This window comes from Ursus maritimus, unplaced genomic scaffold (genome assembly GCF_017311325.1).
Source record: "Ursus maritimus isolate PB19 unplaced genomic scaffold, ASM1731132v1 scaffold_11, whole genome shotgun sequence".
Taxonomy (NCBI): Eukaryota; Metazoa; Chordata; class Mammalia; order Carnivora; family Ursidae; genus Ursus; species Ursus maritimus.
This window is the reverse complement of record NW_024423453.1, coordinates 65889093-65915197: the sequence shown is the minus strand read 5'-3', so window position 1 is coordinate 65915197 and position 26105 is coordinate 65889093. Positions and strand designations below refer to the sequence as shown.

The 26105-nt window shown below is 47.6% G+C and overlaps 1 protein-coding gene across 1 annotated transcript; it reads right to left on the bottom strand.

Annotated features, from left to right (window-relative positions):
• TRIM35 (tripartite motif containing 35) lies at positions 1-24854 on the bottom strand. Its single transcript, XM_040626480.1, has 6 exons — positions 24316-24854; positions 11600-11695; positions 8042-8272; positions 4890-4912; positions 3983-4101; positions 1-2540 (listed from the first exon to the last, which is right to left on the bottom strand). Exons 1-6 carry the CDS (start codon positions 24748-24750, stop codon positions 1963-1965), a joined length of 1482 nt encoding a protein of 493 aa, XP_040482414.1. The 5' UTR covers positions 24751-24854; the 3' UTR covers positions 1-1962.
• Positions 24855-26105: the final 1251 nt, after the last annotated feature.

Genomic DNA, 26105 nt, shown 5'->3' with positions numbered 1-26105 from the left:
TTTTAGCTCAAATATCATTTTTATTTTTTAAAAAAAAGAGGTCCAGGCTATCCAAATTATCCTATTTAAAAACCCCTTTCCAGTTTCTAAGTTGGAAATAAAAAACATTTTTAAAAGTTTATTATATAACTAACAAAATAGTTTCAGATCAAGATTCTCCTAGAGATTATATTTGATGGGCTAGATAAATGCATAGAGACTGCACACTGGTCTCAGATGTGTTGGCCACAAAATGCCTTGAGCTCCCTGAGCCTCAGTGCGTTCTGACGGGGCCTGGGCACACCAGTGTGCCAACATTCCAACCCCGTCCCCTTTGCCTAGTGGCATCTCCTACTGCGTCCCTCCCCGTGGCCCACATCAATTGTACATGTCACGTTTATAACCACTTCATAGTTTTGAATCATCCTTTCTGTGAACCTGGTGCACGGGAACATGCCCCCGAGGAGAACACCACCACCCCTACAGGCCAGTATTTCCTTTCACCATGCTGTTTCCTGGGACAATTAAAAACTCTCTGCAGGCAGGTATGAGGAAGAAAAGGCGGCGTTCTAAGTCCACAGGCACAGCAGGGTGGGGGCAGAAGAAATCAGGATGGAAACACAGAGGGCAATAGAGCAAGAAGGAGCCAGATGAGGGCAGCAAAGGCCAAGCGAGGTAGGTACCTCCCGCCCTTCTCCCTCTAGGCCCTCCCAGACCGCATCCTTTTCCTACTCCTCACTGAAAAGGACCCTTCTTTCCTTCCTTTCTTGTTACTTTATAAGAATGAATCAGAGCTATTTCTATCACAGCAACTAGAGGACATAATTCTCCAGTCCTCCTATAGCATTTACAGATGAGGAATCGAGGCCCACAGCAGGAACGGGTCTAAACTGTGGTTTTTAAAATCACCTTTCCTAAGTGAAATAGTCCAAGAAGTGTAAATAGATACATCAGAGCTGACCTGACAGCCTTGCCTCTGCCCCGGGGGACAAGACGGGGCTCTGTGGAGTGGTTTTAAAATACTGGTATAAAGTGACAGACAAGTTGGGCCTGGGTCCTGCCCCAAACCCACAGCAGCAGCGCTGTATGAACTAGATTTTATTTTCTGTATTCTTGATACTCTGACTATGGGAAACTGCTCCTTCCAGGTCTAGCCAATTCCTAGAAAGCAATCAACTCCCTGAGAGCACGCCTTTCGTATACAAACCAACCAATCCAGAGCTATCGGGCTAACCCCCAACTGCTCCCTTTACCTGGCTCTCACAGGGCTCTAACACGCTGGGCCACCGTTTCCCCCCCCAATCATCCCCTATCCCAGGCACCCCTGACAACTGGGGGCAGTCCCTATGCCCCAGAGCCCGCCGAGATCATTCAAACTAGCAGATTCCAAACCTGTCTACCCAGAGCCCTGCCTCGCCTGTTCCTGTCACTAAAACCACAGCAGTCTCCTACCTTGGGCTTCCTCAAATCCCTCTGCTTCTAAGGGGCCCTGGTGCTTCCCCATGTGGCCGCTCCCCTGGCGTGGTAGGGCCCTCCTCTTGGGAATAGCAAATAACAAACGCTTTCCCGTTGCAGCCTCTCCTGGTCTGCTGGCCTCATCAGACCCAGATAATAAAACCTATAAGTTAAAACAGGCCCATTCTCGAAGTAAATGTTACCCCCAGATATCCTGGAATTCGGATTTAGAAAATTCACATGGTGCCTTTCAGCCCAGCAGGCTAGTCATGAGGTGCCATGACTCTGGGGAATGAGGTGTCTCCTGGATGACTTTCAACTGTGGTTGGAGAAGGGACCAGAAACCAAGGAGACGGCTTGGGGCCTGGAGTCACAGGAAAAGGACAGGACTGGTCAGCAGGCAGATCCTGGCAAGGCGGCCGATGGTTCAGAGGTACTGAGGTGGGCATGGCTTGACGAAGAGGGACAGAAAGGAAGCAGGACCATGACACAAGTCCCAGGCAGCGTCGGGCAGGCTCCGGGCCAGCCTTAGCCATCCAGCTCCTCCTTGACAGTGATGCGCAGGGGGCAGATGCGCAAAGGCTCGGGGGGCCCGTCCCCCCGTGCGCCCCCCAGGTAGAAGTAGGGCCGCACCTCCCCAAAGCGGGCATGGAAGGTGTAGAGGTGGCAGTGGCTCTCGGCGTCGTAGAAGGACAGCTCACCCTCCTCACACTCCAGCTCCACGCGCAGGCGGCGAGGGATGGCCGGGACCAAAGGCGACGTGGCCGGGTCCGAGGTCACGCAGTGGTCCCCGTCCACACCCTGCGTGCGGCACACATACCAGAAGCCCGAGCGGGTGTCGTGGTAGCAGCTGTGCGAGTGGCCCTCGGCGCCGGCGTCCTGGCGCAGCCGCACCACACCCACCCGCCAGCTCGGCAGCCCCCCCAGGTCCACCTCCCAGGTGTGGGATCCCTGGGAGAAGACGCGGGAGCCCAGCAGGCAGGGTGCCGAGGAGAAGCGCTCCGGGTTCTCCACCTGCACTCGGTAGCCATGGTTGGTGACACTGGTGAGGTCATCGGACACAGAGAGCCAGCCGGCCGCGGTGTTGGGATCGAAGCTGAAAGGCACTGAGAGCAGAGGCGGGAAGTGGGGGAAAATCAGCAAACCTCACAGGCCACCCTTCTGCCATGCCAGCGGGACCTCCATCCCCCCAAAACGACCGTGTCCCATCCGGCCCCAGTGCCCGGAGGGAGCCATCTGGGGCTGAGGGGCCGTGTTGTGGGTTGAACCATGACCAACCAAAAAAAGATGCCGAGGTCCTAACTGCCAGTGCCTCGGAATGGGGTCATGGCAGACGTGATTAAGATGAGAGCAGACAGGAGTTGAGTGGGACCTTAGCCTAATTTGTGGGTTGAACCATGACCAACCAAAAAAAGATGCCGAGGTCCTAACTGCCAGTGCCTCGGAATGGGGTCATGGCAGACGTGATTAAGATGAGAGCAGACAGGAGTTGAGTGGGACCTTAGCCTAATATGACTGTTGTCCTTAGCTAAAGAAGAAGAAGAGACACAGACACATGAGGGGAGAAGGCCAGGTGACACCAGGGGCCGAGATCACAGAGCTACAGCTACCAGCCAAGGACAGCTGGCAAACGCCGGGAGCTAGCAAGTGGCAAAGAAGGATCTCCTGTAGGATTCAGAGGGAGCATGGCCCTGCTGACACCTTCATTTTGGACTTCCAGCCTCTGAACTGTGAGCAAGTAAATCGGTCACTTGAAGGCACCCAGTGTGCAGTCCTTTGTTACGGCAGCCAGAGGAAACCAACAGAAGCAGGGACCCCGATGCTCACACAAGTCCCATGACAACTGAGAGAAGCACGTTACGTAACGTTCATCTGGGTCACTGACAGTTCTCCCTATGAAATCATGACGTCTCTGTCAGCTTGGGCTGCTACACAGAAATACCACAGACTAAGTGGCTTAAACAACAGAAACGTGTTTCTCACAGTTCTGGAGACCAGAGTCTGAGACTGGGGTGCAGCGTGGCTGGGTTTCGGTAAGGCCCTCTTCCTGGCCCACAGAAGGCGCCTTCTTGCTGTGTCCTCACGGGGGAGAGAGGGACAGGAAGCCAGCTCCCTGGTGCCTCTCCTTACAAAGCCACTAATCCCATCCTGGGGCTCCACACTCATGACCTCAAGTAGCCCAATCACGTCCCAAAGGCCCCACCTCCAAATGCCATCACATCGGAGGTTAGGGCTTCAACATATGAATAATAAGGGGACGTAAACCCTCAGTCCTTTCGTTACCTATACAACACAGTTCTGAAAAGAGAGGGCAGCCAGCTCCTCTTTCTGCAGAGGTGGCGAGTGTCAGGACCCAAAGAGAAAGGGGTTCTGCCAGCACAGCTTTGAGCGGTGGGGCAGGGGGTGGAGAGGGCACCAAGGGACCAGTCTGAAAGGGGCTGGAGAAGCTCTGACAAGGTGGAAAGCTGGCAGAAATGAGTTCGGTTGGCGCTCTGCCCTGCATGAAGTGCCTCCCCTGCCTGTAACCCCTGCCCACCCCCCCACTCACCGGACTCTACAGACGTGACCATCTTCCGCCAGACACGGTACTGCAGGGAGTCCAGATACTTGCAGATGTCGATGAGCATGCCAGGCTGGACGGGCTCTGGCTCCATTGTGCAGAAGAGGCTGGGAAAGGAGAATTGGGCCGGGTGGGCAGGGCCAGGCCATGCATCCTGGGCCTAACTGGATCAGCGGGAAACAGGCAACAGGGCTCATTCCTGGCCACCCTACCCAAGACAAACCTGGGCTGGGCTCTGACGGGAGAGGAGCCAGTAGCCACCTAGGCTGCTCACAGCTCCTCAGGATTCAGTACGCAGGCTCAACCTGCCCCAGCTGGGGTAAATATAAATAGGAGGTTCTCAGACACAAGTCCCGTCCTTGTGGGCAGAAATCCAGAGGCCGAAGGGACCTTAAGGGTCCTATAGTCCCAACATCTGAAGGTATCGCTGACTTCTGCATGAACACCTCCAGCGACAGCAAACTCACTACTCCCCTAAGCACTCTCTTCCATCTTTGTGCAGCTCTGACTGCGATACAGTTCATCACCGTGAACCCAACAGACATGAACACAAACCAGTGTGTCCCGAGGCTCTCAGAGGGAGGGACTAACCAAGAAACAAGCCTAAATGTTGGGAGGACCCACTGAGAAATACAAGCCGTGTGCTGGATGACACATTCTCTCCCCACACAGTGGATGGTCATTTTCCACACTCAGGAAAACAACACTTCACCAGTGCCAATCAAAGTGCAATGCCTTGAAAGAGGGCTCTCTCCCTCCTGGCCAGTCCCCACCACTCCCTCTGTATTACACCCAGCTGGCTTCATTACCTGCCTTGCCCTGGAGCCACTGGAGCTGGCACCCCTGGTATTTCTGCCTGCTCTTCCCCTCCCCTCCAACAGCCTTGGCAACTTACCGGCGTTTTCGGCTTTTGTGTTTCTAAAAGAGAAAAAAAACAAAGACACAAACACAGAGAAAAAAAAAAAAACAACATGTAAGTTTCTGACCTCAAAAGGAGTCCTACCATCCCATGTTCATGGATCAGAAGACTTAATATTGCTAAGATGGCAATACTCTCCAAACAGATCTACAGATTCAATAAAATTCCCATCAAAATTCTAGCTGGCTTCTTTGCAGACACTGACAAGCTGACCCTAAAATTCATATGGAAATTCAAGGGACCCAGAATAGCCAAAACAAGCCTGGACAAGAACAAAGTTGGTGGCTCAAGTCAAGATAGCGTGGTACTAACGTAAGAACAGACACAGATCAGTGGATACTGAAAGTCAAGAAGTAAACCCTCCTATTTACTGTCAGTTGGTTTTCTACAAGGTGCCAAGGCCATTCGATGGAGAAATAATAGTCTTCAGTAAATGGTGCCGGGACAACTGGATACCCACACGCTAAAGAATGAACTTGGATTCCCACCTTGCACCATATACAAAAATTTCAAAAATTAACTCAAAGCCTTAAATGTGGAGCTAAGCCTATAAAATTCACGACCTTCTGGGGCACCTGGGTGGCTCAGTCGTTAAGCGTCTGCCTTCAGCCCAGGGCATGATCCCAGGGTCCTGAAATCGAGCCCCACATCAGGCTCCTTGTTCCGCTGGGATCCTGCTTCTTCCTCTGCCACTCCCCCTGCTTGTGTTCCCTCTCTCGCTAGCTATGTCTCTCTGTCAAATAAATAAATAAAATCTTAAAAAAAAAAAATCACAACCTTGGATTAGGCTATGGTTTCTTAGCTAGGACACCAAAAGCACAAACAGGAAATAAAACGCAGATAAACTGGACTCCATCACAGTGAAAAGCTTCTGTACTTCAAAGGAAGTTACCGAAAAAGTGAACAAATGACCCACAGAATGGGAGAAACTATTTATAAATCATATTATCTGATAAAGGTCTAGTATGCAGAATATATAAAAACTCTTATAATTCAACAACAAAAAGACAAGCAACCCAATTTAAAAAATGGACACAGGGCTTGAATGCACAGTTCCCCAAGATACACAGATGGCCAACAGGGCCCTGAAAAGATGCTCAACAGCGTTAGCCATGGGAGAAATGCAAATTAAAACCACAGTGAGATACCATTTCACACCCCTGCAATGGCTATTAAAAAAAAAGAAGAAGAAAAGAAAAAAAGGTCAGTGTTGGCAAGTATGTGGAGAAATCAGTCCTCATACACCGCTCATGGGACTATAAACTCCGTGCAATCACTTGGAAAGCAGTGTGGCAGTTCCTCAAACAGTTAAACTTACTAGCTACCATATGATTCAGTAAATCTATTCCTAGGCACATTCCCAAGGGAAAGGAAAACGTATGTCTACACAGAAACTTGCACATGAATGTTTACAGCGGTGTGATTCATAACAGCTCAGAGGTGGAAGCAACCCAAGCGTCCATCAATGGATGAATGGAGACATACAATGTAGTCTATCCATACAACAGAATATTATTCAGCCATGTCCTGATACAGGCTGCGACAGGATGTAGTTTCAAAACTCGCTAAGTGAAAGGAGCCAGTCATGAAAGGCCACATCTGATAGGATTCCACATATGGAAATCATTTATGGAAGTGTCCAGAGGAGGCAAATCCTTAGAGGCAGAAAGGAGATTAGCGTTTGCTGAGGGCTGATGGCAGGGGTGGGGGTTGGAGGGGCACACGAGGGCGACAGCTAAAGGGTATGAGGTTTCTGTTTCTGGAGATGAAACGTGCTACAGTTGATTGTGGTGATGGTTGCACAACTCTGTGAATGGAGTAAAAACCACTGGATTATACATTTTAAATGACTGAATTATATAGTATATGCATTATATCTCAACAAAGCTGTTATATATTTTTTTAAAAAGTCACAAAAGCATCCCTGAAAGCACACTGGGTCCTGGCCACTCCCATTTCCTGAACAGAAACAGCAAGGAATCTAGCTTTCAGAACCCACCAAATGATTTTATCATCAGGGCCATTTTGGAGACAGGAGACACCAGGGTTCAAAGCTTTGTGTGAGGCAGAGAACCCATAAGGATGCCCAACCGGGATGTGACACCTGGGCTGAATTGATGATATATCTGTCCCTCTCAAACCACTCTACGAAGTCTCTCTTTTCCAGAGAGAACAGTTCTCTAAGTAGAAGAGATAGCTCGCTATCCTGACCGATTCCCAAAATAGCTTTCCAGTCACAGACACGTCTCTATAAGACTCCTGGGGGGCAAGAGGAGGGGGGGCCGGTGGAAGGTGAAAAACATAAAAAGAAAAAAGAAAATGAACTAAACATATTTTTAAAAGCAAGAATGGCATCATCCTTTTCTTAAGAAAGCAATAGAGAATACCAAAACATCATATTTAAATTAAAAATTAAAATAATTGTGTGATTTTAGAATATTCCATTTTGTCTTCTTTGTAAAATCTTACAACCCCTGTCTAATCATGAAAAAAACATCAGGCAAACCCAGAGTGGGAGAACAGTCTACGGGCTATCTGGACAGCAGTCCTCGGGACTGCCAAGGTCATGGAAAACAGAAAGAATAAAGCACCGTCACAGACCAGCAGAGACTGGGACACCGGACAACCAAATGCAATGCAGGTCCCCAGACTAGATTCTGGAGCAGAAGGAGGATATTAATGCAAAAACTGGTAGACTCCAAATAAGTCTGGAATTTAGTTAATTACAATGCACCAAGGTCAGGTTTCTATGGACAAACATGCCACGAGGTGATACAAGGTGTTAACAATGGGAGAACCTAGGGGTCTACACTACCTTCACAACTTGTCCACCTTGTTTAAAAGGTACTCTGCTGTATTAAGGAGCAGAGAGAGAAGAAATGAAGAGAGAGAGAGCAAGCCTACAAGAGAGGCAGGGAGAGGGACACGGAAAGGAGAGCAGCAGGGAGAAGTGAGAAAGTCCTCAGGAGCTCCACCGGGCTGAAAATCCTCTTGGCCTCCTGACAAGCAGGGCACCTCCTCCGGGGGCTCCTCCCGCCCAGCACCCCAACACTGCAGGAAGACTGGGCGGGTGGGGGCCTCCCCAACGCCTGCCCCCCGTCCCCAAAGCCAGACAGCAAGCCCCTCACCATGAGAAAAGAAACATCGTCCTCCTTCATCTCCGCCTGCAGACGCTCAATCTCATGGGCCAGAGCTTCGGTGTCTTCCGCCAGTCGCTTCATCTTCTCCTCCACCAGACGCTGCTTCTGCCTTGCCTCCTCAGCCGTGGCGTCCAGGATGGCTTGCTCCTCCACGCGCAGGAACTCGCGGAGCTTGTCAAACTCCTGCCGGATTCGCCCTTCCAGCCACGCAGCCTCCACCTACAGCACAGGGTGGGACGGGGCCACAGAGGCTCAGGCTCGGAGGGAACCTCTCAGGCAGCACCCGGCCTCGGGACACTCAGGTTTCTAGCAAAGGAGCTCTTTTCAACAGAGACTGTGGATAGAACCCCAACAGTTAAATACAGATGCAGTTTTATTAGCACAAATTGCTAAGTTTCAAGTCACACAGCATAATGAGGCTGTCCTGATAAATTAAGAAAATCAAATCAAATCTGCTTATAGATGACCCCTGTCATCTGTATCTTCCTCAACACACAATATTGTATATCTTGGTTCAGCTCACCATAGCAAGGGAAATCCTGAATCACAGAAATGAACTGTTGCAAATAACAATGACTTTTAAAAATTATCTGCCTTCCCATCTTAGGACTTCAAATCTGTCTGATCCAGAGGCATCAAAAGAGGAGTAGGAAGTATTTAAAGCTGAATCATTCACAGTATGCTTACCCCTAATCATAACTTTAAAAAGCTTTAAAAAAAAATTTAAAACGGGGCACCTAGGTGGCTCAGTCAGTTAAGCATCTGCCTTCGGCTCAGGTTTTGATCCCAGGGTCCTAGAATCAAGCCCTGCGTTGGGCTCCACACTCAGCGTGGAGTCTGCTTCTCCCTCTCCCCACTCATGTTTTCTCACTTGTTCTCTAATAAATTTTTTAAAAAATTTTTTTAAAAGTTAAAACAAAACCATAAACGCACTCAAAGAAAAAGCAGAGAAATAGTGCTCACCTTCGAATGAGAAAGACCTTTTGTAATAAAAAACTGAGAAGCCTCAAAGAAAAATGAGATCATTGAATAGACATAAAAAGAGGAAGTTTTGAATGGCAAGAGACTACTAATAAAAGTTAAATACAGAAATACAGTTCCAAGAGGACAACTGGAAAAACAACTCAAAATGTGGGCTGTAGCAATCACTAATCTCATCTTCAGACTGAAAGTTCAATATATGTTCATGGCTCTGACAACGTGATGACAAAATAGTCACCGAGAAAGTGAAATTGACCCAAAAAGAGTAAAAATGATTCACTGAAAAAAAAAATGACAAACCGGGAAAAATATTTCTAACATGTAAAAGACTGTTCTTCTTCTTAATATACAAAGCACTCTAATGACTCCAACTAGGAGAAAAGGCAAATATGCAAAAAAGAAAAAAAAAAGAAAAGCATTCACAGAAGAAACACAAATGGCTTCACACTTGTAAAACGGTATACAAACTAACAGTCAAAGAGATACAAATGAGAAGAGATGGCACTGCTGAAATACCAGGCTCCCAAGACTGATCCTGCATGGCGGGAGGCAGTGAAATCCAGGATGATTTTTGTCCCACGGGAAGACAAAAAACAGCAGGCAGGAAAACCCCACCAGTGCAAAGTCAAGTTCAGCCCCCATTCCTGCTGGCAATTCGGAGCCTCGCGAAAAAGGGGTAAACCTCGAAGCCTTCACTTCCCTCAGCCACCTGCACTGACTGGGTTTAGGAGAAAAGCGTGGATCACATGGGAATCCTGGAATCTTCACATGGGGCCTGTCAGAGTGCCACAGGGTCTGGGCCAGGCAGACGGGTGCTGTCATGTGGACATACGGACATGCCCCAGACACTGCCACTGCAGTCCCGCACAAGGCCAGCCAGGGGAACGGGGATGGCCACGGGGCTGGCCATGAAAGGAACTCAGGTGACAGAGGTGAAGCTCCATGATTCCATGGCGCCTGCAGGGAAAGCAACTCGCCATGGGCGGGCCAGTCACTCCATGTCTGGACTGGGGGCTCAACAGGTGCTATGGCTCTGACAATATGACAAAATGATTCACTGAAAAAGTGAGAAACACCTCTCAAATCAGTTTATTGGTCCATAAGATATAAGAAATGTTGAAGGACTTTTCTCTCTTGGGCACTTCACACACATTATCTCAAGTGAATGTTTAAAAACTTCCTAGTAAAACGGGATTGTCTTTTTACAGATGGGGACATTAGCTTAGAAGAGGGTAGGGATAGGCCTGGAGTTCAGGGTTTGGCTTTGAAAGTAGCTCTGCTTTGCGTAACGGCCCTGGTCACCAACATTTCACAATCCTTCCTTCTGCTCTGCTCCACCAGCTCTGCAGCTCAGGGGACACTCCTCTGCCAGAGGTTACTGAGACTCTTTCTGAGCCTGGTCCCCTCTCGTGGGCACGCGGGCACGGGTGGGGAGTGCCCGAGCCAGGTGGGTCTTCGCTGAGCAGTACTTGGTAGAAGCACTCACCTAGGGAGTGACGCAGCAAAGCCAGCACAACCTGTCGGAAACCCGGCTGCCAATCCACACAGGACTCAGAGGAAGAGAGGGTGCCAAGGTATAAACAATGAGAGTGGGGAAAGAGGGGAGGCAATTCATTCATTCAATTTACAAACATACATTGATCACCTGTTGTGTGCCAAGAACTCTCTCACACAGCCCTGCTTTCATTATATTCTAATGGGAGTAAATAAAAAAAAATAACATAGTGTTAACTGCAGGTAATGAAGAGTTCTGAAGAAATCAAAATGGGGAGATAGAAGAGCAAGTAAGGCAGAGGACTACTTGGGGAGTGATTAGGGAACACTTCTCCGAAGGGATGCCTGAGCTGAGATCGCAGTGACAAGGTACTCCTTATGGGAGGGTCTGGGGAGAAGACGTAGTTCATTTGAGGGACAGAAAGAAGGCCAGTGTGGCTGGAGCCAAGCATGGGAGGAGATGAAGCCAAGGGGCAGGCAGGGGTTGGATGAGGGCCTTGGAGGCCATGGTGGGGAGTCTGGATTGCAAAGGTAATGAAGCCACTCGGCAATTTTAGGCAGAGGAGTGACGCAATCCATGTATTTTTCAAAAAGATCAGTCCACTATGTGTAAATGGATTGCAGAACAAGAGTGGAAGCCTGGGGTCCAAGTAGGAGGCAAGATGAGAACAGTGGAGACAGGGCCAAGATGGGGGGTGGCAGGGGAAACAGAGCATTGGGTGGACAGAGGAATAACTAAAGAGCCCCAGGTCATTGTTGGCATGAGCACCCCGGTACATGGTCAAGTGCAGCACGTACTGAAGTTAGTCTGAAACCACACTGTAGATGGCACAGGTAACTTTTCACCCCCCCCCCACAGCTGCATGGCCATGCCCAGCTATTTAGGGAGGCCACGGCAGTGCCGCCACGGTCAGCAAGCTAGGACGTGCCTACGCTAGACCCTCAGAGTTACGGAAGGCTGATTCTGTGTCAACACCCACAGCCAGGGCCGGACCACCCTCACCTCTCCCCCCACCAACTCCCCCACTGCCCCAGGTGTCCCCAGTCTCCCTGCCCAGCCGGAGCACTCACCTGATTGTGCTTGGCAATGGCCTCGTAGGAGCGCCTCATGGCCCAGAAGGCCTTGGCTTTCTCCCGCAACGCATGCTCCATGTTCCTGCACTTGGCCTGCCGTGAGGAACGAGAAGGAGGAACGTTAGGGCCGGAGGCCAGGCACAGGGAGGACATAGTCCATTTACAACTGGAGTCCCACTTCAGTGTGGGTACAACTCAGCCACATTTACTCAACCGGTCTGTCCACAAGCCCTAACCTTGACTCTGGTTTTTAGCATAAGGCTCTCAGACACCTTCTAACTGGCCCCTTTTTTTTATACCTGGTACAGATGGGGAGACACGGCCAAGGAAGTCAATGACCTGTTCCCTCTCGAGTCGGCCACAGTACAGCATAGAAGGGCATCCCACTCAGGCCAACAGCTGGTCCAGGCTGTCCATGAACCCCTGAGCTGTTGCCACTATATAGACACTGTGCTCACAGGCTCTCTTTATGACTTTCTAAACTGGACTGGCCTGCAGTCGGTAATGAACAGGTCTGATTACAGGTCAATCCAGTTAAGTCCTACAGGGCCTTCTCTAAACTACATGTCTCCCCACCTCCCCAACTTATTGCAATATTCCAATAGTGCATATGCCACGAAATACCTTAATCACTGCTTTAATCAAATACTTTCAGTTTAGTTAAACTTAACCGTTACTGCTCTGATCTCCTTGGACTCTTTGAAGAACCACTACCAGTTTTAGGTTGGATTCCTACCTTTTGTATTCAAGGCTTACCCATTTCTCTCCATTTTTATACTTTTCTCTCCTCATTCTAAGAAAGCTTACCAAGTTTTCCTTTGGAAAAATAGTAACAATCCTAACGGCATGAATTATAAGTGACTAGCATTTATTGAGCATTTACTATTTGCCAGGGAATGTGCTAATTACTTTACCAATTATGTCACTTAATCATCACATTATCCCTATTAGGTAAGTAACAGGATTAGCCTCATTTTATAAATTAAAAAAAAAAAACAAAACCCAAAAGTACACAAAAGGGAAGTGACTCACCCAAGAGCACACAGCTAGTCTGTGGCAGAACAAGGATGTGAACCTAGACAGTGGGGGGTAAGCAGCCTCTACGATGGCCCCTGGTAATCCCTCCCTCCTGTGAGACAGAAAAGTCTACTGCTTTAAGAGTCCAAATTTGGGGGTGATTTGTTATGCAGCAATACATAATACAGATCTGTCCTCAAAAGCCTCATCCCCACCCGGACCTGATTCAGATGACGAGATTCAGAAGCGGATGCTGTAATGGGATATTTGAGGATCTTGGGAGGGGGTGAGTGTATTCTGAATGCTAGGGGGACAAGAACCATTGGGGAACAGACGGCAGACTGAAGGAGGCGGCCTCTAACATGGCTCCAGTGGTCCCCACCTCTGGGGATTCATGCCCTGGTGGAATTTGCTCCCCATGAGCTGGACCTGATGACTGGCTTCTAACCAGCAGAATGTGGCAAAAGCAAAGGGAATCACCTCTGAGATGAGGTGATTAAAAAGCCTGCGCACATTCTTTCTCACCCTCCCTGGCTTGCTCAGCTGGATGGAAGCCAGCTGCCACATTGTGATCCAGCCTGTGGGGTGGCCCACGGGGGTAGGAAGTGAGGACGGCCTCCAACCAGCAGCCCACAAGGACCGTAACCCCACCGGCGGCCACATGAGTGAGGGAGCTCGAATGGCGATCTTGGCCTACATGAACCTTCAGATGAGACCACAGCATCGGGAGAGATCTGAGGCAGACACGCCCAGCTAGGTCACGCCCAGATTCCTGACCCACAGAAACCATGAAGTAATAGATACTGTTTTAAACCAGTATTCTTGGACGTAACTTGTTATACAGCAATAACTAGGCTGTCTGTCCTGCTCCACAACCCGTTCTTTTAACTGCTGTACTCCAGAAAATAGTGATTTCATTTTCTGCAGGTTTCTTCTTTTCTACTCCTTGTGGCCATTTTTATGATCTTCTTGAGACTACATAACAGATCTTTTCGTTTTCTGTAGTACTCATCTCTAAGGTGCCTCCTCAATAGCAAAATGAAATCAGTATGAATATCCCACAAGGCCAGTGAAATATCATCCTATTGTTTTGTGGCAAAAGATGTTTTGCTACGAAGTCACATAATAAAGTCCAAAACAATTCTGTGATTTGCCAAATAAGCATGGATGATAGTAGCGAAGCAACTGCCCACACACGTTACCCAGGGGTGTGCTGGCCCCAAAACAACGCAGCCCAGCCCTTTGCCTTCAACCTCAACAGCTAGGGAGTTGCAGGCGGATGAAGAGAGATGGTGATGGTGGGGAGGCGGTGACAGTCCCTGTCCTTTCCCAAGCTCTTGAAGCACTTGGAGAGTTCTGGTGTAATTCAGCAAAGACCAACCCCAAAATGACCCTTCTCTGAGGTGCGAGTTGATGCGATCCACCAATGATTCTATCAGTAATAAGCAGTTATCACTGCACATATGCTATGCATCACACACCAAATAAAGGGCCTAACAGAGGTCATGCTACTTTATTCTTACATTCTTGTGTGGCAGGCACTATCCTCTTACAGAGGAGAAAACAAGGCCCAGAGGAGTTGAGCAACTTGCCAAAATCATACAGTTAGACTTTAGCAGAGCCAGGATTTGTATCCAACAATAAAGGCCACGGTCTTAGTCACACTGCACACCCTATCTCATTCAGAGAGCTATTACTACGTTTGTCTGCCTGCCTTTTATGTTTCTAAAAGTGTCATCTTGGGGCGCCTGGGTGGCACAGTGGTTAAGCATCTGCCTTCGGCTCAGGGCGTGATCCCGGCGTTATGGGATCGAGCCCCACGTCAGGCTCCTCCGCTATGAGCCTGCTTCTTCCTCTCCCACTCCCCCTGCTTGTGTTCCCTCTCTCGCTGGCTGTCTCTATCTCTGTCAAATAAATAAATAAAATCTTTAAAAAAAAATAAAAATAAAAGTGTCATTTTATTCCCAAATTTGTCAGTTTTTAGTTCTAGAAAATAAGTTTATAATTCTGTCAATACTTTGCCCAATTCTTTCAATAACCTAGCATGTTAATGAATTTCCTCCTATAAATGTCAAACTAAACAACACATTTTAAAAACTAATGGCTATTCCCAAACTGGAAACCCACCAAATATCCATCAAGAAATGGATAAATTATGGCATATTCATATAATGGAAAACTACTTAGCAACAGAAAAGGAACTACTGACTCATATAACATGGACAAATTTGTGTACACATATAAATTTATGTGTATATACATATATGTTTACATATACATGTATATACAAATTTTATACATATATTTTCATAACTTTTATAATATTATATATATCCCCAGTATTTATGTATAAATTTTGCCAGAAAGAGGCCAGATACAAAAGAGTATATATGGTATCACTCCATGTACGTGAAGCTCAGGGACAGCACAAGCATAAGGGGAAATCATAAGCTGGTTGCCTCCTGGTGGACTGGCTGGGAAGGGAGCTCTCCAAGGTAACAGAAACGTTCCATAGTTCCTTTGGGGAGGCAAGTATAGGGTGTGTGTGTGTAACACTCAGAATTCCTCAAACTCAACAGTTAAGATGTCTGCGTCTTCTTGTATATAAATTATACCTCAAAATTTTAAAAGCCCATAAAATGAAAACTTTGGAAGTTTTAGCCTTTTCTTGTCAGTTACAAAAAGAGTTTCTTCCTCAAAGAAATCCCTTCAATTTCTCTCAGGTTTAATGAGTTGTTTTTTACCTTTCAATCTCCTGTTGTTGACAATTTATTTGCTTTGGCATAAACCATAAATGTGCCTTAAGTAGTTATACACGAACACCTCTTAACCACACCCAGGATGTGTACCTTGTCAATCTTATCCCCTTCTTCCTATCGGAGGAAACAAAGGTCCTAATTTGTTCAGCATTTCCCTGCTTTTCTTTATAGTTCTATCACCCATGTATGCATCCCTAATCTAAATAATATACTTTAGTTTTGCCTGGTTTTGAACTTTATATTAATGGAGCCATTCTGTATGCATTCTTTTGTGTCTTGTTTCCTTTGCCTTAACGTTAAGGTTTGTAGGATTCAAACACATTATTGCATGTAAGTTTATCATTCATTGTTGCACTATATTCCACTGTAAGAACACACCACAATCATTTACCCATTCTGGTGTCCATGGACAGTTGGGTCATTTACAATCTTCGAGTAATACAAATAGCATGAACCTTCTTATATGTGTCTCCTGGCACACACGTACACTTGTCTCCGTGCAAAACATTCCTGGGAGCAGGAATGGGCCACGAGTGTATCTTCAACTTCAGTAGACCATGCCAAACTGTTTTCCAAAGCAGTTGTACCAGTTTATACCACACAAGTGATATTAATGAAAAATGTTTATTAACCATTTGGATCTTTACTTTTAAATACCTGTTCAAATCTTTTGACCGTATTTCAATGGAGTTGCCTGCCATTTTCCAACTGGATTGTAAGAATTTATTATAAATGTTCAATATATGACTTTCATGGGTTAGATGTGTAAGAAGTACGTTCTAATGTATCACTTATATTTCTTAATTTCCATATGGTCAAATCAACCAGTCTTTTCCTTTAGAATTAGGACTCCTTGGTTTTGTTTTAAAAAATACCTCCTCTCTTCCCAAACTGCTTAAAAATACCCAAAAACCTCCATATCCTCGGGTCACAAAGATAATATCCTAAATTATTTGTTTTAAGCTTTACGCCTTTCCTTTCTCATTTAGGTCCGGTGTGGATAACCTGGAGTTTATCCTGTGAATGGTATGACCTGGGAGCTTACTGCTGCAGGACCATTATTTTTTTTTTTAAAGATTGTATTTATTTATTTGACAGAGAAAGTGGCAGCGAGAGAGGGAACACAAGCGGAGGGAGCGGGAGAGGGAGAAGCAGGCTTCCCGCTGAGCAGGGAGCCCGATGGGGGCTGGATCCCAGAAGGCCAGGATCATGACCTGAGCTGAAGGCAGACGCTTAACGACTGAGCCACCCAGGCGCCCCCGCAGGACCATTATTTAGAGTACTAGCATCCCCATTGATGTATAGGCCACCTCTACCTACATCAAACACAGATGTTTCCAGTTCTCTAGTCTGTTCCCCTGGCCCACCTGCCTGTCCTGTCAACATCACACAGCCTTAACTTCGATAGCTCTAAAATATACTAAGAGCTCAATGTCTCCTAATAATGTTTTGGCAATCATTGGCCCTCTGAGTTTTCATACAAATATTGGAATCAGCTTGCCAAATTCCACAAAATATCATGCTGAAATTTTGGTTAGCATAGTACTGACTCTACAGATCAGTTTGGAGATTTCTAATCTGTGAACATGGTATATTTTGCCACTCAGTCTTTGATGTCTTTCAGTGAAATTGTGTATTTTTCCCCGCCAGATATGTGCACTGTTGTATTTATTGTTAGATAGCTGATTTTTATACTACTGTAAATTTTTTATATTTGCTGATATACAGAAATACAATTGCTTTTAAGGTTGATTTTGCAACCAACCTTCTTCTAAACTCATTTATATACATAATTTATCTGTAGCACCTTGTTATTTTCTCTGCAACAGAAATTTCTATGCAGATATATACAATCATATCTGCACTTCATGCCAGTGTAGTTTCCCTCTTTCCTAACCTTATACCTTTGACTTACGATTCCGGACTTACTTTATTAGCTAGGCTCTCCAGCACAAAACTGAATACAATTGGTCATAATGCACATTCCTGTCTTTTTCTTGGTCCCAATGAGAAAACTCAATGTTTCACCATTAAATATGGTATCTGATCTAAGTTTTTCAGTAGGTATCTTTAATCGGATTAATGAAGTTCCTTCCCTTCCTCGTTTGCTAATTTTTTAGTAAATTAACAAAAGTATACTGAATGAACTTCAACAAACTGATTTTTCTCATCTGTCGTTAAAATCCTATTTAAGTGGCATAGAACTGGGTTGTTTTCTTATCTGACAACTTTTGTCATTTAACTGGAATATTTAAGGTAATTACCGGATACACTTGCATTTAAACCTATCGCCTTGTTCTGTTCTCTTGTCCCACTTGTTCAGTATTTCCTTCTCTTCCCCTTTCTTGGGATTTATGATGCATGTTTTATTCCACATTTCCCCTTGCATGCATTTAGTGGTCAATCTAGAAATACTGCGTGCAAACAGTATGAATTCAAATGAATCTAAACAATACACTTTCCTCGTCTGCTTTAGATATTCTGATTTGAACACTAACCATACTTGTATCCACTCGGATGGACCATTAAGGGACCGCATGTAGCCCACAGAGCGTGCTCAATGAGCAGAAGCTGCTGGCTGACTAGAGGGCTATCTGCGGTGAAGCCTGGTCAGCACCAATACGGGTCATCACTGCCCTGGATGGAGCTAAATGGCCCATGACAGGTGTGGGCCATCGCCCAGATCCCAAGCCCAAAACAGCAAACGAGCTCCGATTTTAGTTTCAAATGACAACACCCAAGATTACTTATTTATAAACATGCAAAACAGGAAGTTTTATTTACACTAAAGGATTCAGAATGTGATTATATAGTCTACATCGTTTATTTAAAAAAATTACAATTTCATTCCTTAAGCAACAAATTTCAATAGTATATGTAATACCCTAAGGATTTTACAAAATTGTTTTACCCAAAACATTCATTAACACAGGTGCTACGCAATGTAACAGAAAATAGGAAGGGTGTAGAGAAAGAATAAATATTAGTTCCCAAAATTGTCACAGCACCCCTCAGGTACCTATCAAAGGCTAGAGTCATGTCTGTAACCATGGCTATCCGGCCCAAGCCAGGTTTTCTGTCCTCCAAGGTCCTATGTATGCAGTTGCTCCTGACTAATTCCTGTCTGCACCACCCAGCTGTCTCACAGTGGCCTTGAACACTCTGCTCAGGCTCCCTTCACTTCCTCCAGAGAGCCATTCTGATCTTCCCAGAAGAGTTCAGATGCACCCTGTGGGCTCTCACAGCTCCCATTCTACCGTCCCGGGATACTTACTACCCTGGATAATCACCTCACTTTCCTGGAAAGGCTGTAGGCTTCCAAGAAAGAGCAGGTCCTCTGGCCCAGCACAATGGTGCTCAATAAACCTTCCCAGAAAGAAAGGACGCTTGCCCTGCAAGGGTAGAAAATGTCCTATCCATGCACATCCCCAGGGCTCAGCACAAAGTGGACGTTCAAGTAGCTACCTGCCCGGTCAATGAGTCCGTCGAATGCCCGTGCTCTTTCCCCTATGCCACACTGCATCCTGGACTGAAAGCCAGGAGACCTGAATTACACCCTTGTCTTTGTCACAACCACTGCCGAGAACTTTGGCTAAAGTTTGCTCTCTCACTGGTGGTCAGGCTCCATACCTTAAAAATGAAGGCATGAAAGCTTCTATAGACTCTCAAACTTCACCATAAAAATGAAGAATGCAGTTTTCTGTCCATGCTTACCCAGCCCATCACCAGTGTTCCCAGGCATCTGTCTCTAGTTCGTGTCATCTGCCCTATCTATTTCAAACATTTGTTTTCAGGCAAACTGACACAGCAGCAAGGAGCTCTGGCACTTGGCCCCCAAGTTCAAATCCCTGCTCTTCTGTTTAGTAGCAGGTGATTCTGAGCAAATTCCTTCCCTTCTCTGCACCAGTTTCCTCATGTGGGCGAGAGGAATGAGACTACCTACTCGGAGGACTGCTGAGGTCTCCACTAGTCAATCCATGTCAAGTGCGTCCGAGAGCGCACCAGGCATGTGTTGGCTCTCACTCTATTAGGTGCCACTTACCACCTCATTTAACTCTCCTACTGGCTGTTCCCAGGTGCCTTAAATGGAGAGCATAAATGCATCCAAGACAACTAGATCTCGTCCAGGTCCCTTCCTTATCCAACCCCAACCCAGTCTCCCATTCTTCCTTTCTCCTTGGTGCTTCAGTCCTCCTCACAAAGCAGGTGTCCACTACGGTGCCTAGTGCAGACGGCTGGGTAACTCAGGAGCTTCAGTGAGCAGTGTTCAGTAAGCCCCTGCCTCTGCCCCTGTCCAAGCAGGCAGTAAATGTCCTGCATGCAACTTGGACCTGGCAGTGCCCGGCCCATAAGGGGGGGGGATTCAGATGGGAGTGTGTAGTTAGGAAAAGAGGGGAAAGAACTGTGGGGGGGGAGACTTAAGGAAAACATGGAATATTCCTAGGTAAGATTTGGCCAGATTGTTTCTAAGAAGGGAACCCAGAAGGGGAAGGGAACCCCAGAAGGGGAATGGATTGGGGCTGGTGTAGGAGGAGGCTGGAGGGCAGAAAATGGCTCTCATGTCAGTCCCATGGGACGGGTAAGAAAGGGGTCTGGACAAGGCAGCTCTGAGGCGTGGGATTTGGCTGGAGTTCGGGGCAGGCTTGCTTTGACGGTGCGAGGCAGAGCAAATGCCGAACGGGAAGGCAGGAAATCTGAGTTCTAATCCTAGACGTACCCTTGCCATCCCCTGCCACTGCCAGGAATTGCTGTATTTCTCCAAGTTTCTGTTTTCTCACTAGTAAAACAGAATCATCTCCTCACAGTGCCCCGTGGCTCTGGGCCTGTATTTGGGGATTTGCAAGTTTTCCACGAGAGTTTGAATTAGTGTTTTCATTCAATAACCTAAAAAACAAAAAACAAAAAACCCTAAGATAAACCTTTTCCAAGTTGCCTTGTAAACAGGGCCGATACACGCTTTCAGCTCCTACAACTTCGGTGCCAGCACTTGTATTTGTTAACAACTTCCTCAACACCAAGCTACATTACTTTCACTGTCTTGCCTAATAAGGATCAAAGCACACTTAATGGGTGAAGGATGTGCTAGGTCTGAATAAAGGCCGATTGTATCACAGGAGAAGTTTCGGATCTGCAAAGAGGGAAATTTAGCCTGGCAAACCAAGCAACCACTTAGAAGAGGGTAAAGGAGCATCCCAAGTATTGTCAGACAAGCCTCACAGCCACCCAGAGCACTGCTTCCATTTCAGCAAAATAAAGTCTAGCGATGAATATTTCAACTAGAATTGAATTGACTTTAATAGTCTTTGTGCTTCATCTGTAAACTGTTGTTGTTTTACTGCCTCTATGTGCAATAAGCAAGAGGATTCACACTAGTTTAGCGTTTGTAGGTAGAGAATATATTTTATGTCACGGTGTTGGAACAGCTTTTCCTTTAAGAAGACTGGGTACGTTGTTCAAGTTTGAGAAACATGTGCTACAGGCTGTCCCTTCGAGCTCCAACACGCACTTCAGCGCTCTGGTCTCCACACTTAAAATGTCTGGATATGTCAGCAGTTGCTTCCCTTCACGCCCCACTGTCCTTAGGACAAAATCTCAGATCTCTAACAGGTCCTAGATGCTCCCTGGGATCTGTCCTGGATGCCTTCATTCCTCATCCAGAAGTCTCTGGACTCCTATGTAGCCTGCCCTCTGCCCCACCAGCGCAGCCTGCTGCCCCTCTCTTAGCGAACTCCTTCCGAGCCTTCAGGTCTCTGTGGAATCAGCCCCTGCCCCCCACTGGGGACAAGAGCAGGCTTCCTTGTTACAGCCATCTGTCACCTCCTGTACTGTCCTTCACAGGAATGTCAGTCTGATTATTATTCAATTATGCCTATTTGACTCCAAGAAGCCAGGGGCTAGGACTCCTCGGCCCTCTACTGAACATACTGTGCCTGGCACACAGCAGGCACCCACACCGCAGGATAGTGGTCCTCATCCAATCAAGCCTCTTAAATACCCACACATAATCCGCTGTCCTCACAGCTCCCAGAAGAGAAAGCCAGCAGGGAAAGTTTTACCCGGGGACCAGAGAAGTTTCTCTCAAAGCCCATGACCAGAGTAGGGGCCGAACAAGGCCCCAGGTGAACTCTATATAGTACTTGCTCTGTGACTTTAGACAAGTTACTTAACCTGAGACTCAGTGTCGCTGTCTGTAAAATGGGGAGACTAGTACCTACCTGTGGCAAGCTGCATAAAGATGTCCACATCCTAGCACTTAGCAGCTGTGAATGTATTATTTACATGACAAAGAGGACTTTATAGATGTGATTAAATTATGGATTTTAAGACGGATCATTATCCTGAATTGTCTCGGTGGGCCCAATGGAATCAAAGGGTTCTTATAAGAAAGAGAAAGTTAGTAGAGACAGTCAAGGAAGGCAATGGGGTAACAGAAGAAGTTGGAATAATGTGCTTTAAAGACCTCTAAAAGCTGGACAAGGAAGGAAATAAATTCTCTCCTAGTCTCCAAAAGGCATGTGGCCCTGCCAATACATCGATTTTAGGATTTCTGACCTCCAGAACTGTGAGAAAAAACATCTGTGTTGTGTTAGATTGCCATGTTTGTGGCAACCTCATAGGGGTTTTGTGAGGATTAAATCTGTTGACGTGTAAACACTCAAGAGCACCTGGCACACAGTAAGGGCTCAAAAAGTGTTGGCTGGTATGATTACTCTTGTCGAATTCCTCACATGGTTGCCAAAGTGATCTTTCTAAGCACACGTCTCACCACAAAGTCCCTATTTAAAAGCTTTCAGAGCTCCCCCAGCACACGATGGCAGCCCCTTCAGCCTCTTCTCACCTCTCCTGCCTTCCCATACTGCTCCGCACCCAGTCAGCCAGCATGACAACTTGTCTATTTACTGTCTGACTTCCCTTGCTACGCTGTGAGCTCCAGAGGCCGAGGGCTCTGTCTTACTCTGCGGCCTCAACATCCCTCGTAGGTCCCAGAACACAACACAACACAAGTCCTTGATACATAGCTGTCTAACACACTGAATGAGTTTCACCCTGCATGAGGCTGGGCACACTTGACTTGCACTCGCCTTAGATCTTTCCGGACTAGACTCCCTACCTCCTCGTACATCGCCCTGGGTGCCCATCAATCTGACTGCACGATCCCTCTGCTTAAAACCCTCCTACTGCTCCCTACAGTCTTTAGAATAAAAGCCAACCCTCGGGCCTCATGGCTTCTGCTACACTTCCATCCTTATTTTAACTACTCTAAAATTCTCTTAGTGCCTAGAAGGTCAGGCCTCCCAGCTTCTGGACCCTTATGTATGCTGCTGCCTCTGGCTGAAATACCCTCCCTCACTCTCTTCACCTGGCTAACACCTCCTCATTGCTCAGGTCTCTGCTTGAAGTTCCTTGAAGGTATGAATTGTTGTTTATCTCATGCCTCGAAGTAGGCCTGGGACTGAGCAGTACGAGGCATCTGCTGCAGGAACAGGAAGTTGTCATTAGATCCTATGTGCTTCCCCAGCACCTGACTCCCTAATCTTGAATCCTGGATTAGCCCGGACCTGGGGGTTCTGCCTTAGTGCTCCTGGCCTTGACCCCTGCCCATCTTCCTGATCTGTACCTGTCACAGCCCCATGGTGACTAGTCATGACCTGATCCACCATGCCCCCCTACCTCGATCCCAGCCCCCAGAATGCCCAGCACTTACTTTAGCTGTCCCAAATCAGGACCTGGCACTTCTGCCAGTGGGAATGGGGAAAAGCATTGTTGTGGACCACTGTTAAACAAATAAGGCAACAGGAGTTATAGGGTTATCCCTTTGGCAAGCTACTGTAGTATTCAAACATGCATATTGATGACATTTCCCTTCACCTGAACTCTAAATGTGTATGAAACTCTAACCTTTTTTTAAAAAAGGCCTTAAAACAAAAACAAAAACAGTGTCTGGAGACCAGGCATTAGGGGTTCTTACAGTGCCTCCTTTTCAATACACTCAGCTTCCTACCAGCTAATCAGTGGGTCTGATCCATGTGTTAGTAGGTGAGGAAATAAATTAGTGTTTCACACCCTCTGCAATTTTTAAAATAAAACAATAAATAAAAATAAAATAACAGAAAATGCCAGAGTACAACGGACATTTTCACAGGACTTTTGTTTCAAGGGATACATACACAGGGGTGTGCCAGATCACAATGGAAAAAATATGGGCTAAGGTCAAAACATGGTTTTACCAGGGGCTAAGGTCAAAAATTTCAAAAACTCCTAAATTGGCTAATCCTTATTTTCTGATCATTCTTCCTTCGTATACCAAAGTATTCTCCGTGTCACTTCTATACCAAACTTAATTTCCATGTCACTTTATTTATAGCCACAGGAACTCTAGGCATTGGGGTGCTGAGAGTGATCCAGAATAAACCAGCTAGCCAATGCCAAAAGCCTCTCCACTCCTACACAATACATAAGGCCAGCTCGGGGAAGTATGTGACCCCTTCTGGAAGACCTTAAGGCTTCATATCCCTGGCCTGGTCTTGGACTCCCATACCTCTAACTTGAGTGTGCCACGCTCCAAGATTCTTGGGCCTTACCCACACCTGTCCTTCTCAACCGGGCCGGTGCCACACCCTGCTGGCATAAAGGGTGCAGGGCCTCCGGCCTTCAGAAGGGGCTGGGGCCGTCTTGGGAGCATCGCGTAACCCCACTTCCCACACTTCCGGTTTACACTTCCTCTTCACCCATCCCAGGCCCCCTGGGCCGACCCCTTTGGAGGTTAGCCGAGTCAGAGGGATGGGGGTCCTGGCCGCAGGACGAGGCGGGGGCCTAGGCACACAGCTCTGGCAGGCTGCAATGGCGGGAGCCGCGGAGGTCAGAGATGCTGAGTTGCAGTCCGCACCCGGCCGCCACGTGCGCGCTCGGCCACCTCCCGCACACTGCCGCTCTTACCCGAAAGTCGTGGGCAGTGTCTTTCACTGGCTGCACGCGGTGCCCCTGGTGCCGGGGGTCAGCCTGGCACGAGCAGCACAGCAGCTCCTTGTCGTCGAGGCAGAAGAGGCTGAACTGGCCACGGTGTGAGCGGCAGAGGCGCGGGGAGCGGTGGCCCGCCCAGCGCGCGCCCTCGGCCTCCTCCCGCAGCAGCTTCTCCACCAGGTTGTTGAGGGTGTGGTTGGTGCGCAGGTCCCCAAGGGCCGCGCGGTCCTTGCACACCGGGCAGGTGGGCGCTACCTGCACCTCCCAGCAGCGAGTCACGCACCCGCGGCAGAAGTTGTGGCCGCAGCGTAGAGTCACGGCGTCGCGGAAGGGGTCGTAGCAGACGGCACAGAGCAGCTCCTCCTTGAAGGAGCGGGAAGGCCCGGGGGACACAGCGGGACCCAATTCCATTGCCACGGTCAGTGGACCCCAAACCCGCAACTTTCGCTCCAGCCCCTCCCACCCGCCTGTAGGCTCCGGGACCCCGCGGTGAATGGTGCCCGGCCCCTTCCGTTCGGAGCGCTGAGCGACAGCGGCGTCGTCCAATCGCGCGGGGCGCGCTCTGAAGGCTCCGCCCCAATTCCGATATGAGCAGGAAACCCCAGAAGACCGGGGCGGACCCCTGCGCTGTGCGGTCTCCGCCGGTCCTCGCCGGTCCTCGCTGGTCCTCTGCGGTCTGGCCTGGTTTAGGGACAGGGAAACTCTCCACTTGTGCTTCAGGACTTCCGTGTAACGGGAAGCCTGTTTCCGATTTGAAATGCGAAATGAAGTTCAGGAGCCTCTTCCTCAACAACTCCCTGGAAATTTCAGCTCCTCGAGGTTGAAGAAAAGCGAGCTCTCCACTTCCTCGTTCCGAAGTAGAGGCTGAGTCTTAAAGATCTGTCCTGCATCCTTGCATTCGTTGTTCACTTAGTTTGGCCAGTCTTAAATCCTGTCCCCTGGAGTAAAGAGGAAACAGGTGAGAGAAGGGGGTAGTGGGAAGACCTCTAAAAAGACCCTTCTGCCCCGCGGTTGCGTAAGTGGGCAGGTCACATTCTGTCAAACTCTGTTTCCTAGTGAGTAAAATGGTGATCGTGTCACTTGTCTACGTGAAATGTGAGGATTAAAGTGAAAGAAATATGGAAATGCTCATTACATCAGGCAGCCCCCATTAAAACAAAGAGAGTAAGGATTGCTGCGAAGTGAGCTGTGGGAAATGGAATCCAGGCTGAATTCCTACTTACTATAGCAGGCCTGAGTCTCTCCCAACTCCCCATTCCTGCCTTGGTTTAATCACTTTACAGCCTTCAGATGTAGGATTCCTTTCCCCTGACACACGTCCGTTTTCCCGGTTTCTGTTCGAAGACAGTTCATGTGCAATTTTTCTGTTATTTGAGCGGAGGCACTGTTGGCCTTTTTTGGAATATCTTTTCAAGGGTATTTCTGTGGTGAATAGCTTTGAACAACAAATAATGTCTCCCTCCAAGCAAAGATCTGGAAGACTTAATCTCCATTATGAGAGATGCAGTTTCCCAGAGCTTCTAATTCCTCTTTTATAAGGCAGCCTACCATGGCTCTCATCACAGAGGCTTCTGGGAATCAGGGCTCAGAAAAGTAGCCTAAATGATAATTCTCGAACTGTTGTTATCAACATTAGTAATGAGCTACTCTTTGTCTCTGATCCAGGACACTCACCTACCAGCATTCTTGAACCTGTTACAGGTTAACTTGTTAGTTTGCAAAAACGCCAAAATCTCAGTCCTTTTGTAGTTCTGATAGTTGTCTTC